This window comes from Scyliorhinus canicula, chromosome 1 (genome assembly GCF_902713615.1).
Source record: "Scyliorhinus canicula chromosome 1, sScyCan1.1, whole genome shotgun sequence".
NCBI lineage: Eukaryota > Metazoa > Chordata > Chondrichthyes > Carcharhiniformes > Scyliorhinidae > Scyliorhinus > Scyliorhinus canicula.
In genome coordinates this window covers 252,109,152-252,125,293 of record NC_052146.1, presented here as the reverse complement: position 1 = coordinate 252,125,293, position 16,142 = coordinate 252,109,152, and the positions used below count along the sequence as shown (strand labels likewise).

Here is a 16,142-nt window from a genome sequence, read left to right as displayed (position 1 = left end):
ACATATCAGGAAGAAAAACTCTGATGCAGTGTAGCAAACGGGAATTCTCCAGCCATTCGCTGGCAGTTTGGGGGGGGGGGGTCTCTCTGGTCCTGCCGGCAATGCACTACTGCCTGCGGATTTCCCAGTGATGTAGGATGGGTTCAATGGGAAATTCCATTTGCAGCAGTGGTAGCAGAGGATCACGCTGCCAGCGAATGGCACGCTGTCTCCCGCCGCCAAGAAACGAGCAGCTGGGAAGCAGGAGAATCCCGCCCTACATCTGCATGCCAATTCTGCCCAATTTGACATCTATTTAGAATGTTGAAAATATGAACCTCGTCAATCCTGCCAAGATTCCAAACTTCCTCCACCTTAAACTTTGCTTAATTTAAGACAGGGTTCCAACCTTTGGAGCAGTGGACTAAATCCATGTATAATAGCTAGTGAGTAGATCACGTTTTTCAAGAATCATCATGATTAAACAGAGTCCGACCTCCAAATCTTTTGCACATTTTGGAGTCATTGCAATATCCAGTTTCCAAGTTCATCCCTCTCTTTTTATTTCACTCTTTCTACGTGCTCATTTACATTTCTCTCTCTACTTTTCATTTTTCACTTCCTCGTTCTCGCTTTTCTCTTTCCCTTTGCCTCTGCAACCGGTTTGCATTCAAGTTAGAAAAAGAAAAAGAAACATCTAGAGATCACCAATTGTAAAACCCTCACCTTGCCAAAGTCCCCAACAGCAAAAAACCAACTTGCCCGTGAGAAGTAAAAAATAATTCAGGCAATAAATAGCATAGTTTGTTCTTAGAGGGATTGCAACATGCATCTTGCATTCCAAGAAAATCTTTCTCCTCCTCCAGTTTAGGTGAGCGTCAGTAATTCCAAGATTAAAATGGCCAAGCTGAGCTTCCAAATGTGGGACATTGTGTGGTGAGCACACTGCATTCTCAGAGAGAGAGAGAGAGAGAGAGAGAATGTAGCCACTGTTTTTATTACTTATTACTTTAATTCCCAACAGATCAACTTCTTCAGATCAGGAGTTTCCCAGTGAAGACACATTCAGCCTATAGCACGGGGTTGTTTATAAACAAAGTGGTTTTAGCTTCCTGTCGCTGGCCAACTTTAATCGGCAGACCTGGGGCAACAGGAGGGAAAGGGAGATACCTTGTCACGGTCCCATTACTTTTTCAGAGGACTAATCTTGTTGCCAGATAGTATAATGATGCATATGTAGGCAGATTTATGTAAACTTTATGCAAATAATGGAAATATCATCACCATTCATGGCTCTCACCATTTCCACCTTTGCCGGAGGAACACTCTACCCTGTTTGACCCAGGCAAGAGGTGCTAAATGATTGTTGGAAGGGAGATTAAATGTTTTGCTGGCAGCCACATCTTGTGCAAGCTTGTGACTCGGGTTCTGCGTGCAGAGTGGGCCCAAGACAGGAATCAAAATGGTTTTCCTAAAAACATTCAAGGCCTCCTGTGCTAGAATTCTATCCTCTGGCAGGAGCTAAAGGAACCACTTCCACTTTGCAAATTGTTATTGAGGCTGAAAACTCGAATGCATGGTCAGAAGTCCTGCCCTGCAGAGAGGCACCCTAAACAACAGGGCAGCGAAAAGACTAGGCCTCGCCAGAGTCGAGAATCATTAAATCCTAGTTCCAGCATGGAATCCTGTATATATTTCATTTCATTGTGGAAATAGAAGAGAGATACTCTATGGATACATAAACTAGTGGCATCAATTCGAGTTAGTGTCCAACAACACTGGTGTTATAATTCAGAAATTACAGGAAAGAAAGAAACCATTTAGGTCATCTTACCCATTTCTCTGCCAGTTTTATTCTATCTACTCTAATCCCGTTTTCTTCTCCATTCATAATAACTTCTTACATTCTTCCATTTCAAATTCGTACACGGACGACATGGGGAAAGCTTTGACATGTACTAAGTCCACGACAAACGGGAATCAGCAGTTTATAACAGTTGACAGTGTGACAAGACATCATCAAGAGCCGAGAAATTTCAGAGAATTCAATTTGGGCACTCCATCGAAACAGGCTACTTACCTGCACGTGCATGGGAGAGGTCCGAGCAACTTCAGGTATTGGGCCTTGGACCTCATTCGAATAGGAACAGCTCTGTGGGAGGAGTCCAAGAAGGCAAGTTGAGGAAGATTGGATCATTGTTAGCATTGTTGTGGACCACAGTTAATTTACGTTCAGAGCAAGATCACAGACTCGGGGGGGGGGTGTAGAAACAATGGACCTTGGGGTAGAGATAGTGGACCTTGGGATGGAGGGCGGAGGGGATACCAATCATTAGTTGCGATGATTGGCAGTCTGGGTGGGCAGAAAGAAGCAGCTGCAACCTATGAGTTTGAGGTTTGGAGATTGAAAATCCTGGGCTCAGGGAGACTAGATGTTGGGGATCTTGAGGCTGGAAATTAGGGAAATGCTGGTTTAATATGCGATCCAGAGTATCCCAACTCCACATTTTTGTTGCAGGCATTTGCAAGATCGGTGTCAGAGTGCAGCCTGCCATATTGGGAGAACTGCTTCAGGCGCAAAACAGTCCTGCAGTGGGGGATCTCATTAAAGTGTTAAGCTTTGGTCATGGATAATATGGCCGAAGTGTGTGCCTGCTTCTTGCTTGGCATTTTGTGGACTTACTAGGTTGCCCAGCACTTGACTTTATGCAGCCCAATTTCCAGGCCAAGTTGTGCTAACAGGAAATGTGTGTGAACGTAAAATTTAAAAAACATATAGATACAAAGCCAGTTACAATTTGGATGTTTTCCATTTTTAGTAGTCATTAACAGCTTTGGAGAATGTGTATAGTCTTTTATTACCAGATCATTACAGCTAGTTTATTCCTGGCAGCAGCAACTGAAAATTGGAAGTTTCTCTCCTATGCTTCTTCTGGCATTAAAATGCAGAATGGCTATCAATATGGAGATGTTCCTCAATTTATTAAAAACAGGCATGAAATAGTTTTGACATACTGAAAGGATCTGCAAACAAAGTCACCCTTTTAAGTGTCAAGTGTGTGAAGTAAGTCATGACTCGTAACAAATAATAACTAATCACTGCACTGGTAATAATGGGTTTTCTGTGTTTCTGAAGCACCCAACGAGATACTGGATCTCTTTTTATTTCAACAAGTCTAACTCTGGCTATGCAGTGCAAGGTAATAGTTGGCAATAAAAACAAAAAAAAAAGCACAAAATCTGTTCAGCAAGCGTTCTAGGGCCCCACCTTCACTGAGTCATAGAGACTCCACACTTTAATCAACATGGCACTGCGTGCCCAGAACTAGAAGGCCCACCTCATTTCCAACAGATACTATTTCACCGGGGTGGTGGGGAAGGGATGGGATGTGATTCAAACTGGGAAACTCTAACCCAGCAGGACTATTTGAACCCAACGCGGAGTTCAAATAGACCTAATTTTGTTGCTAGAGCGAGGTCAGCTTTCCGCATTGTGATTTACGATCTTTAAGAGCTGATGTGAATGTACGTAAAAGTTAGATAAGGCCTGTGAACCACCACGTTACTTAAATCTCCTTGCTCCATCTCAGTTGTAAAAAAGCGGTGCTTGTAATTTTTTTTAACATAAGCTTGAGGGCCTTCATTATAGTACTATTACTACTTGATTGCTTCCACAACCTACAATGGTGGGAGCCCTACATATTTACTGTTAGAAAACAGGTTAGCTGTCTTAGATGTGAGGCTATGAATACAATTTTTGATTTTATAGGTGATTAAGTACTGCAAGGGATATAAAATGTATTGAATGCTAGTGTTTTTTTTATATAGTGAAGTCTGTATAGATACTTAGAACTTTATTTTATTTTATTTCAGCATGGTTCCTGAGGTCTGCCCACGATGGATACTGGGTGGGTTAGTATGGAGGGTGTAAGGACAAGGGTTGGTGGTGGGGGCCTAGGGTTATAGACAATCATGGCATCATAGAGGGGCATAGGTTGGCATGGAGGGTATGTGCAGCCATGGCGGAGATATGAGTTGGTATGGATAGTGCATGAGGAGTTGGTGTGAACAGGTGTAAGGGCTGGAGGGTCTAATTACGTTTTTTAAATACAGGGACAATGTTCCAGAGCACCGAGGTGGGCCTCTTTTGCAGTTAGCCTTGGCACAACCCTCGTGCCTATCTCTGTTTTTCTGGGGAGCAGTGGGCCTGGCTCCAGTATAGCACTAATTGGACCCCCAGTTTGAAAATCCAACAATTTAAGATTGTTTCTCCTGAGGCAGATGTGCCAAGCCAGGAACTTTTCCAACTCTGCGCTCGCCTTGAGAGTGAAGATCTGGACCTAAGATATGGTGAATGTAGAGAACATAGAACATACAGTGCAGAAGGAGGCCAGTCAGCCCATCGAGTCTGCACCAACCCATCCAAGCCCTCACCTCCACCCCAGGGCAATTTATCATGGCCAATCCACCTAACCTGCACGTCTTTGGACTGTGGGAGGAAACCGGAGGACCCGAGGAAACCCACGCAGAAACGGGGAGAACGTGCAGACTCCACACAGACAATGACCCAGCGCAGAATCGAACCTGGGACCCTGGAGCTGTGAAGCCACAGTGCTCTCCACTTGTGTTACCGTGCTGCCCTATAGTTGAATCATCTTGGGTGGGAGGATGGAATTTATCCTCCACCCAATATTTAATGGAATATTTAATATTCAGGAAAGCGGCAGACAAAATGACTGACCCCTCTTAGTGGCTGGAGATTTGGAAAGGCTGTTTAAAGAGCACCACATAGATAAAGTATTGTAATGTTGGAGCAGGAGATCTTGATGCACGGGAAGGTTTATGTAAAGATATATCCACAATAAATGTGACCAGCACAGAGAATATAATGTTAATGAGGCTGAACCAAGTAAGGTCTCAGAAGTGATGAAACACATTATATTGGAGGAGGTTACGTACCGTAGGAACAAACTACCATGCCGAAATGATCGATACCAAATCTGGTTACTCTTATCCTTATACGCTAAACTCTCAGAGTGGGACAGCAAGTGTTGGAAGTGGATTCTCATGACTGAAGAATGGTGGATTTGCTTGACAAAGATTAGAATACTACTCACGTCAAAGTGGCAGAGTACCTCCAGAAGGTAATCTCACACCACCATATGTATATGCAGTGCAGAAGTTGACGACAATGATGTGGATTCGGAAATACAAAAAGTGAAGCACCAACAATTAGTAATAAAAGGTATAGTGGTAGCGATTGATGTAGTGGTGGTGGTGGGGGAAGTAGCAAGAATAAAGCTTAATGTGCTATGTTTCACTCGTAATGTATTGAGGAACTAATGGGTCTGCTATTAAAACAGCAACATGGAAGTGAGAAGGTAAAAGGGACAATTGCTCCTTGCAGACTATATCACAAGAAGGCTGGACAGTACAAAAGGAACCCAGCACCCAGTTGCATTCTGCAAGATCCTGCATGGGATGCCAGGAAGCAATGCTTTTTCTGCACCTCCACTGAGCACCTAGAAGCATCAGCAATAGAGAGTTTATGTCACTAAAGCCACAAACAGTTCCACACAAATGAGATTTTCCCCAATGGTAATAAATTGGTTTGGAATATTTTGTTATTAAATGGGCAATAGGCATACAAAAAGATAAAGAAGGATAAAATGGTAAAGCAAGTCATAACCAGGGTCAGGTCAGGTAAAGATGGCCAATTTCCTAAACAGATTAATGTACACCGTGAGCAGAGGCCCTCCACCTCGTGCACAAAGCAGCACAGCAGCAACCCACTGGAACTCATGTTCATGATTGCTCAGTGGCATCACATAAATGACAGTAGGCACCAACTCTCTGAACCAAGAGAAACTGCAGCTCCAGAGATTACCGACTCCTGTGGTTATATTAGGGTTGGTCACATGTACAGGCAACAGATCTTTTGTACCCTCTGCAGCTGGCTATGTAACGAGACATCAATGCCACTTTGTAAATTGGGGAAGTACTTAATATTAAAAGAGGTCAAAATAATATGGAGAATATCATGATGTACAAGATGGTTTTGCAAACATAATGAGATTAATTCACTACTTTTTTTCTGGTACCTGGTGACATAGAGCAGCACTTAGTGCAGTAATACATGAGACAGTGGCCCACAGTTGAAACATTGCCAATGGTTGTCGGGGGGGGGGGGGGGGGGTGTTTCATTAAATTTAAAAGCAGTGCTTCCTCAAGGTCACCAGCACAACAATGCAAATTATTGACAGTTCAGGGTCACTGAAATATTGTGGTCTGGATTTTCACTCATGATGCAGGTAGTGGGATAAGGGAAAATTCCCGGCTTGACCTGGCTGCCTCGGGAGGAAGTGCTCGAAAGATGGTAATTTCATTCTCGGGACAGGGGTGGGTGGGTGTGGAGTTGGGCAGCCGACCCGCCAACAAGTTGGGAGACAGCCACAGGGTTGTTTGGTGCCGAGGCAGGTCTTTTGAACTGCCTGCCTTGGAGCTGTGGAATTTTATGAAAAGCTTTCCAGCCCTCACATGCCACCAACCATGCCACCTCATGACCTCTACCCACCCCCAGCCATCCCCTAGGCTCCTCCATGCCAAGCTGTATCCCGACAGCCACTCCTTAGGCCCTGCCATGCCAAGCTATATCCCCCCACCCTCCCCCTCGGCCACTTATGTTCCCATATCAAGCTATGGCACTTCTGTAACCCTTAACACCCTATACACAGTATAGAATCTATGAACACTAGAGTGACAATAGGATATGTAAACAAAAGCTTTAAAAAAGTTATTCATTGGTAACTTTCCACTTTTGATTTCAAATTTTTTTTTTTTGAGTACCCTATTCATTTTTCAATTAAAGGGCAATTTAGCGTGGCCAATCCACCAACCCTGCACACCTTTGGGTTGTGGGGGCAAAACCCACGCAAACACTGGGAGAATGTGCAAACTCCACACGGACAATGACCCAGAACCGGGATCGAACCTGGGACCTTGGCGCCGTGAGGATGCAGTGCAATCCACTGTGCCACCCCCACTTTGTTTTAAAATAACCAATTTTTACTACAACACAATAGAAGTGTCAATCATTCAAACCTTTTATCAATAGCTGAAACTGCAAGAACTCAAGACCACTTGACATTGTGTAAGTAAACATTATTGAACTGATAGGAGATCCAGAACTGTCAATTTGTGTTTTCCCTGGGCCTCAGGAGTTTCAGTACTCTAACTGATGTCTCGGTTCTCAATCAAGAATGCATAATAACTCTTTCAATAGTAGTCACCATAAAAGAGAGACTTATGGGCTTGATTCAACAAATTGGAAACAAAGTCCCATAGTGAGCGTGCTTTGCCGGGTGTTACCCGGCGCTCAGTGCCGAGAAACACATGGCTATACAATGTGCCTCGTGTTGTACAAGGGACCTCAATGAGGAATGTGCAGCCGAGGCTCTGTTTTGTACACTGGAGAGCCCTGCTCACTGGAACTCCCTAGTGTAGCAAATGATCGGGACACCATTTTTAAATGGCATCACGCTCTCAGAGGCTCCTGAAGTGACCAGTAACCCCCCCAGCCCAAGACACACTATGGGAGGGTCCCCACCTAACTCCCCACCCTGCATCCCCCCAATGCACGGTACCCCTGGCCTGACTGCCTGCACGGTGCCAAGCTGGCATTTCTATGCACACGTAATCAGGCCGTGGTTGCCCAAAGTGTTTGGGGGTGTGTGTGGGGGGAGGTGGAGCCAGGGAACCCTATCATGTTGCGATTAGACTTGGGGGGGGGGGGGGGGGGGGGGGGGGAATTCTTTTCAGGGCCTTGGAGATTTGAAAATGGCGACCCAATCTCTTGCACAACGGGGAGTTCCTGCGAGCGGAGCTCCCCATTGTAAAAAACGTGCTGTGTGTTCCCTCGGTCTCGCATTCCCCATTCAGGCCCCTTATTCAAACCGAGTCCAGTTGAATAGCCATGTGTTTCTTGGCACTGAGAGTGGCAGGAAACACCGCGGCTAAACGCGCTCGCTCGGGGAATTTGTTCCTTTTTGGGAAGATTGCACCCCATGTTCCTTTCTGAATAAACAAAAAGAAGTTGAATGGTACCAGAAATATCCTGGAATTGTAATATCATCCTGGGTCATTTGCTCTCCTCTGCTCTAAAAGGCACAAGTTGGGTTGAATTTTCAACTCTTAGTTGCTGCCGAAACACTGGACAATTAGCAGATCAGAAACCCACCAGAATTGTCAATGGACTTTGCCTTGGCTCTTTACCAGAGTTAGGGCATTAGCATCACTCTTGTGGGTGAGGTCTCGTACCATATCTGTGCAAGTAAGAACTTTGAATCAAAAGGACCATAGCAGAGTCAGAATGGCTCACTTGCACACATTTATTAGAGACTTGGGAAGGCTGCTCCCTGATCTCTAACTTTACGTGGAGGTTTGGCTGAGATATATGAAGGAATGCAATGAGACGATCCTTCTCAAATGGTAGGAAGTGATAGACACCTTGATATACACTGGTAATGTGTATCCACTGGGTCCACTGGCAAGGTGGTCTTATTCTAGGAGGCGCAGATGGCATTAATAAACTGCCGTGAAAACCTGAACTCCCTGAGGCACTGGTGTTCAGGCACTTTGATACAGCTGAACCCCTGCTGGTAGATCCCACGTTAGGATCGCACCTCCTAGGAGCCTATTCTGTGCCCATCCCCTCTGCCCTGTGAAGAGACATGCAGATGAGACTAAGGCAGTGAATGCTGCAGCTGACAGTATTGTTGCTCCTTTTGTTCCTCATTAGAGATGTGAGTTAGATCCAAATAAACCATGGCATATGCTGGCAACAGGGTAGTGCAGCTGAAATAGAGTTAAGTGCAAGACAGCCAAAATGTCTTCCAAGAAGTTGCCAATCACTTGTCAAGCAGTGAAAATACTCTGAGAAAGTATGCATGAGTCGTCGCCTCTCACCTGGACATGGCTGCAGCTCATCAGTTTTTCACCGTTCAAAGGCTTCCCAACCTGAGTTTCACCAAAAGTGGCAGTCCCCACTCTACACTTGCATGGTTGATCTTGGCATGTTGCTGACAGCTTGTAAATAGATGAGCTGGCTGCTGGGGGGTGATGGATGGGGGCTCTGGAAGGGAGAGGGTTCTGTAAGGGGGCGAGGCAGTGTACAAGTGTGTGGGGGTGACATTGCCCATGGGTGGGGTGGGGACCCACAAGCTCACTTAGGGATCGGCGATTTTTTGGGAGAATCGGGCCCAATATCAAATAAAAGAGTACAATTCCATAAGGGTGCAGGAGCAGAGGGATCGGAGTGTAAATGTAAATCATTGAAGGTGACAGGATAGGTTGAGAAAGCAGTTGAAGAACACTTTATTAAGAGGTGTAGAGCACAAAAGCATGGAAGTTATGATAAACCTGTAACAAAACACTGGTTGGGCCTCAACTGGAGTGCTGCATCCAATTCTGGGCACCACACAAAGAATGTTGTGAATGCATCAGAGAGGAGGTAAAAAAAACTTCTGGAGAATGGTTCCAGGGCCGAGGAAATTCATTTATGTGGATAGGTTGGAGAAGTTGGGATAATTCTCCTGAAAGAAAAGGTGGAGAAGAAATTTGATGGAGATATTCAAAATCATGAGAGGTCTAGACAGAGTAGATAGGGAGAAACTGTTCCCATTGGTGGAACGACCAAAAACAAGAAGGTCCAGGTTTAAGGTAGTTGGGAAAAGGAGTAATAGTGACATGAGGAAAAAACATTTCACGCAGCGCATGGTTTGGATTTGGAATCCACTTCCTGTGTGTGTGGTGGAGGCAGGGTCAATTAAGGCTTTCAAAAGGGAATTGGATCATTATCAGAAAAGGGAAAAAAAACTGTAGGGCTTCAGTGAAAAAGAGCAGCACTAAGTTTATTACTCCTTCGGATGGCCAGCGCCGACACAATTGCCAAATGGCCTCCTGCTGTGCTGTAACCATTCTATGTCTCTATTTAATAAATCTGTGTTTGGACCAAACTGTAATGAGTTCTGAAGGCGAATGATCCTGGAAGAACCCATCATTTACATGATATGAGGCATCGTTGGCTAGGCCATTTGTTGCCCTTCGCCAATTGCCCTCGAGAAAGTGGTGGTCAGCAGCCTTCTTCAACCGCTGCACACCATGTAGTGTAGGTACACCCACAATGCTGTTGGGAAGGGAGGTCCAGAATTTTGACCCAGTGACAGTGAAGGAAATGCAATAGATTTCCAAGTCAGGATAGTGAGTGTCTTGGAGAGGAACTTCCAGCTGGTGTTTCATGGCTGAAGATTGACTCCTGCGATGATGGGAACCTAATGAGGAGGCCAGGATGCATAACCAAGTTGGCTGTAGATAACCAAGGTTTCAGCTTTGTCTTTTACGCTCAAGTGCTGGGCTCCAGACTGGCTCTATGCACTGCCTTTGGTGTGGTTGGAGAAGGCTGTGCTACATGCTGGGAACAGCACACTGAATAGCCTTGGGAACCAATTGAAACGGTGCACCCTTGGGTGGTGGAATTAAGTATGCATGGGTATTACCTCATTGCAAGTGAATGAAACTTCTTTAAGATACGTATGTAACAAAGTTCTAAAATGACCGATGCACAGAGATAAAGATCCAAAATGATAGATTTTTAGGAGGCTGATTGATGCATTATTTGTTACCTCTTTCAGTAGAATAAGGAAGTGGGAGTGAAACACTTTCAACTGCATTTTTCCTGTTAACATATATTTATAAGCTTTAAACTTATTTGAGAGGAACTTGTTCAAAGATAGTAAATCTTTGGAATTACCCACCTCGTAGCTTAGTGGAAACAAAATATTTTTCAGCTGTTCAAAATACAATTGTTTGGTAGTACGATAGGGGAGAGTTGGAATAAACAGAACTTACAGACTAAATTTTCAATCGCCAGTTACCATTGTTGCAGTGGAAATGGAGTGGGTGACTGTCCCAGCTCTCAACGTGCCAAATTTAGAGCTGCACAAAGTTTCTGATAGGCAACACCAACAGCCAGTGGCAGTGCTAAACAGGCCAATTAATACATTTGTATTAATTGGTGGATGCACAGCATTTACAACTATTTTGATGTTGCAGGTTGCCAAATGCAAAGAACGTCCACCTAAACTGCCGACTGGGTTTGCTTTGCAGCATTAAATATACTGGAAGTCATACAAATTACTATAAACAGTCACATTCATTTTCGGCATCTTCACGGTTTTCCTTTTTTTCTCCTGCTGCCACTTAGCTTATGAACCTTTTGCAATTTTCCTCTCGCAATACTGGTGGTGTAAATTCCTAGCTGATGTATTTGGAAGAGGAAGACCTGTAGAGATACCAAGCATGTGAGGTGTTCTGTGCATCCTCCATGGTACTTGTGCCTGTAGATAGAGAGATGATATCTCACTTTGGTAGCAGTTAACTGCAGGTGGAGGCTCCTCTTTCCAAAAAGAAACTGGGCAGTAGAAATAGTGACAACACTGAGATACGAGGGCAGCACGGTGGCGCAGTGGGTTAGCCCTGTTGCCTCACGGCGCTGAGGTCCCAGGTTTGATCCCGGCTCTGGGTCACTGTCTATGTGGAGTTTGCACATTCTCCCCGTGTTTGTGTGGGTTTCGCCCCCAGAACTCAAAGATGTGCAGGCTAGGTGGATTGGCCACGCTAAACTGTCCCTTAAATTGGAAAAAAATTAATTGGATACTCTAAATTTAAAATAAAAATAAAAAAAATACACAGATATGTGATGGGCGCAAATGTTGCAATGTTGAATGCATCCTTGGAGGCACCTGAATCATTACAGCACTGCATAGAAGAGGCAGCAGTGGTTTGCACTGCTGCCTCATAGCCCCAGGGATCCCGGGTTCAATTCCAGCTTTGGGTGACTGTGTGGAGTCTGTACATTCTCCCCTGGTTTGTGTGGGTTTCCTGTGGGTGCTCCAGTTTCCTCCCACAGTCCAAATAGGTGCAGGTTAAATTACTCCTTAGTGTCCAAAGATGTGGTTCGTTGGGGTTTTGGTGATCAGGCAGGAGAAGTGGGCCTACGTAGGGTGTTCTTTCAGAGAGGGTCAGTGCAGACTTGATGGGCCGAATGGCCCCTTCTGTACTGTAGGGAGTCTATTCTATTCTAAGAAGGTATGCCAGGAAAATCAAGAGCCTATATAGGCTGTCTTGCCACATCCACCATGATGACAGGCTTTCTGCTGGTTTTGGCATATCCTCCTGGCAATTTATGGGTTGGAAGAGGAGCAGATGCAGGGTTGTATCACCTGCTAGTCGGACACCTGTGCTTTCTGTACAGCACAGGGCTAACACAAGTAGGTGTGTTGCAATGGAAACAGTGCCATGGAGCAACACAGAGGGCAACCCTTCTTCCAATCATTTAATGTAACACTATTTCTGCTGAAGCAGACATTAAATAAAAGGTCAGGTGCTCAGCTTGTATTTCCTTTTCTTTTACGTTTGCTTATTCTTCTTAGTTTCCTGCTCTATCAGCCTTAATAAAAGCTGTTGAAGGATTCAAATGCCTTTTGGGGCTTCTCAAAGTTTTTAAGAACTTGTGTCTTTGTTACCGTCCTTCCATTGCCATAATCCTCCAAATTTTACTTACACAATTCCTTACTTTAACTATTAATACACCAGCTGTGTCTGCACCTATACTATGCTGACCTTGGAAAATTAAGTGTAAACTGTGTACTTCCTTTTGAGTCCTTCTGAACCTGCCAATAAAGATGTAAATAATGGCAATATCAAAACCCTAGTTTCTCTTATTCTTCCCTTGTTTTAAAAAAATCTTTCCTAACATCTTTTTAAAACTGAATAATATTATATGAATAAATTACACAAACCAGACAACTCTACAAGAGTTTTTATGGAGAATAATGGATACCTGGCAATGATTACAAAGCAGTAATTTGATCGAAGGTTTGACATGGCATCATAAACTGCGAGGACAAAGCCTGAGTGGTTTATAACAGGCATCTGAATCCCTAGATTAGATTACAGCCCTGTAATCACTTTTTAAAATATATACAGTTTTAATTTTAAGTGGAGCTTTATTCTATTTTCTGCTGGCAGCAGTTGTCCGTGCCAGCATCAACTGTCAATACATTCAATGTTGCTGAATCTCAAGGTTTAATGACTGTGATATAGTTACCTTATTTTATCCTTGGCCTCAACCTGGAAGTTAAACCTAAAAATGCACCAATGTTGCATTCAAGTATCTTCTCAATCTCATTAAAATATGCCCAAATGTAAATGGGCATAAAATCAGTTGAAATTGCTGTCAACCAACTCGGCCAAAGGCATCTTAGAAATTTAGATTTTAACTCATGTAAACATTGTTCATTCAGGTCAGGCACAGTATGCATAAGAAAATGCAATCAGGGAGGTTTGATGTTAATGTGACATACTTATGCCATAAACACATATATTTTTAAAAGAAACAGGAAACACAGAGCAGATCGGAGCTCTGCTCCATATTCTCAAAGGAGAAATCTTTTAGCATTCTCAAAAATTAAAAGCAGGAAAATCATTTCCCCATGTGCCTGTAAAGCTGGACACAAAGTTGATAGATTTAGCTCAATCCAAACAAGTGCATTTGGACAATACTATGGGTTGGGAACGTGGCCTGGTGGAGACTTATTGGGATGCTGGGTTGATGGACAGACTTAAAAGATGTAGGAGACTTGGGGCGCGATTCAGTGACCCTGTTGCACCAAATGTGGATCTGGGTGCAATGGCCAAATCAGTCAGTGAAACCTCACGCAAGTCTCCCGACTCGATCCGTCCGGCGTGATCTGGATCTCAACCTCACTGGGCGTGATCCTGATCTGCATATTTAAATTAGCGTCATGACTCAAATACCTGGACGGCAGATCTACACGGCGCCAGGGACTCACCGCCGCATCTGGGAGACATCGCCAGGGCACCATTTTGTACTAGTCCACACAAACCTGGACCAGTTGTAAGCCTGCCATGGCGGGGTGGGGGGGGGGCGCACAGGTCATTGGAGATCCTTGGGTGGTCGGGGGCAGGGCAGTGTGGCACCTGGGCACTGCCAGCTCAGTACCCTGGCAGTGCCACCCAGACACCATGGCAGTTCCACCATGGCACTATCAAGAGTGCCCAGGTGGCACTGTCAGAGTGCCAGGCTGGAAATATCAGGCGGTCTCCCCAGAGGTTGGTGGGGGTAACAGGGAATCATAAAAGAGTGTGGGGTGGGGTGGGTGGAGATCAGGGCAGCCTTCCAAAATGGCGCATTGATCTGCGAGAAGCTTTTTCTGCCAGCAGGAAATCCCTCTAAGTGTGACCTTGGCGGAAAGAAACCTCCGAGGCCAAAAAGCAGCAAAGTGATGTGTTTAGTGGGGTGTTCCTCGGTGCTGCATCTGCGGAGAATCACCCCACTAAAAAGTGGATTTTAACTGGGGTTCGCTGAATTGTGCCCTTGGTTGTATTATAGCTTAAGATATCATTCACCCATATGAAAAGTTTGCATAACTTTTTACATGCTGATTACAGGGCTGGAATTCTCTGTTTGGGATACTATGGACAGGATTCTCCAGTTGCGCCCACCTGGTGACTGGAAATTCCCACCCGATGTCAATGAACCTTTACATAGTCGACGTCCTCCCATGGCAATCTTGCGGTGGGCAGGGCAGACAAATCTTGCCCCAAGTGCTCTCAGTGGGACTGAATAGCATGCGAGTCGCGTTTCCATTGGGGGCACTATTTGTTCAGTGAGTCAGGACATGTTAAAGGATCAGCACTCTGCTGGCGTGAATTGAAAGCAATTCCTGACCAAGAGGGTGGTGTAATTGCACGGGCCAGAATTGGTGCTAAAGAGCCTGACAGCTGGAGTTGTTTTTAAGCACTCCACTCATCACACACTCACTGCAGGCACAAAGATGGCTCACAGAAGACCTGCACTCCCCCCCCCCCCCCCCCCTGAGAGGGGCAGACAATCAGTGAGGGTTCCAAAGGCCACTGTGCTGGTGTCCTTTGCTTGGGGTGAGCTCTGCTAATCCCCTGTTCCTCTGCAATGGGGCGGCGCTTCTGAGGAGTGCCAACACCCAGTGGGTCAATGTTTGATCTTGGCCACGCTCATCTCCTTGATGATACTGCTGGAGTATGAAGGTTTCCAGAGTGGCAGCTTGGGTGGGCTCCCAGATGACCAGAGGCTCTCTGAGCATTCAGGAACACAGTGAGCATTCAGCAGTGCGAGCAGCCAGGAGCTTGTACGTAGAATCAAAAGGTGCGTTTAAATCCACAAACTGCAGCAATGGCAGTCTGAGCCAGGCCACCCCACTCCCTAGGGAGACACCCAGAGTCCAAGGATTTGGCACCAAGTCGATCCCAGCTCCTGCCCCCAGCCTGGGAAGCCACCCCCCACCAAGCCCAACAATTTGAGAGTTTTTTAGCCTCCCGCTCTCTCCCCTTCACCAGCCATGGCGCCCAGGCCCACTTGTAAATACTTGCACTAATTAGCACCAGCGAGGCAGTCACCTAAGTGAGGCGGAGCATCACAGAGGGGTGGAGTACAAAGAGTCAACCTGCTAATGATATTTAATTCCATGCAAATGGCAGTTTTGCATGGACCTGCGCAAACCTCCGATAACACTGCCAGTGAAGAATGGCAACGGAATCGACGCAGAGCACAAATTGTAATTTTTCCATAGCGCTATTCTCTGCCCGATCACAATTCTCGCTGCCGGCATCACGAAGCGGAGAATTCAGCCCCAGGTATAACAGAGCACAAACGTGGAGGGAATCTCAGTCTTTCAAACTATTTCAGGAATATAATTTGTCAAAATATGATCACTCAAAAGAAAATTCAGAATTCAGACTCCTGGCAAACGCCTAATTTTAAAAAGTTTTGTCCGTTTGGGAGACTAAGTCCCCACAACAGCATGAAAACAGTGGCGCTCTACGCTAGGAAAACTGCCGCAAAACGGCCGGTCGGGGATGGAGCATCGTGGGGCGGCCCTCAGGCAATGGCCTGAGCCATGGATACAGCGTGCGGCGTATCCCGAGAGTATGCCGCTTTTCAGGGGACGGAGCATCGTGCAAGCGGTGCCGCGCCTGATTTTGGCTTCATCAGGGATTCTCCGCCGCCTCGCCAAACGCGATTTTAGCATCGGGGATCGGAGAATCCA

The 16,142-nt window shown here is 45.4% G+C and overlaps 1 protein-coding gene across 8 annotated transcripts in view; it reads right to left on the bottom strand.

The window, feature by feature from the left end:
* Positions 1–16,142, bottom strand: part of prox1a (prospero homeobox 1a) — a 132,300-nt gene that overhangs the window by 64,090 nt on the left and 52,068 nt on the right. For 6 of the 8 annotated variants that reach the window (XM_038811423.1, XM_038811467.1, XM_038811430.1 and 3 more), the window contains exon 5: positions 2,060–2,131. The exons of the other annotated variants lie outside the window; for them this stretch is intronic. In XM_038811423.1, the coding sequence (XP_038667351.1) occupies positions 2,060–2,131 (72 nt within the window). The remainder of the gene's footprint in view (positions 1–2,059; positions 2,132–16,142) is intronic. 8 annotated transcript variants of the gene reach the window in all.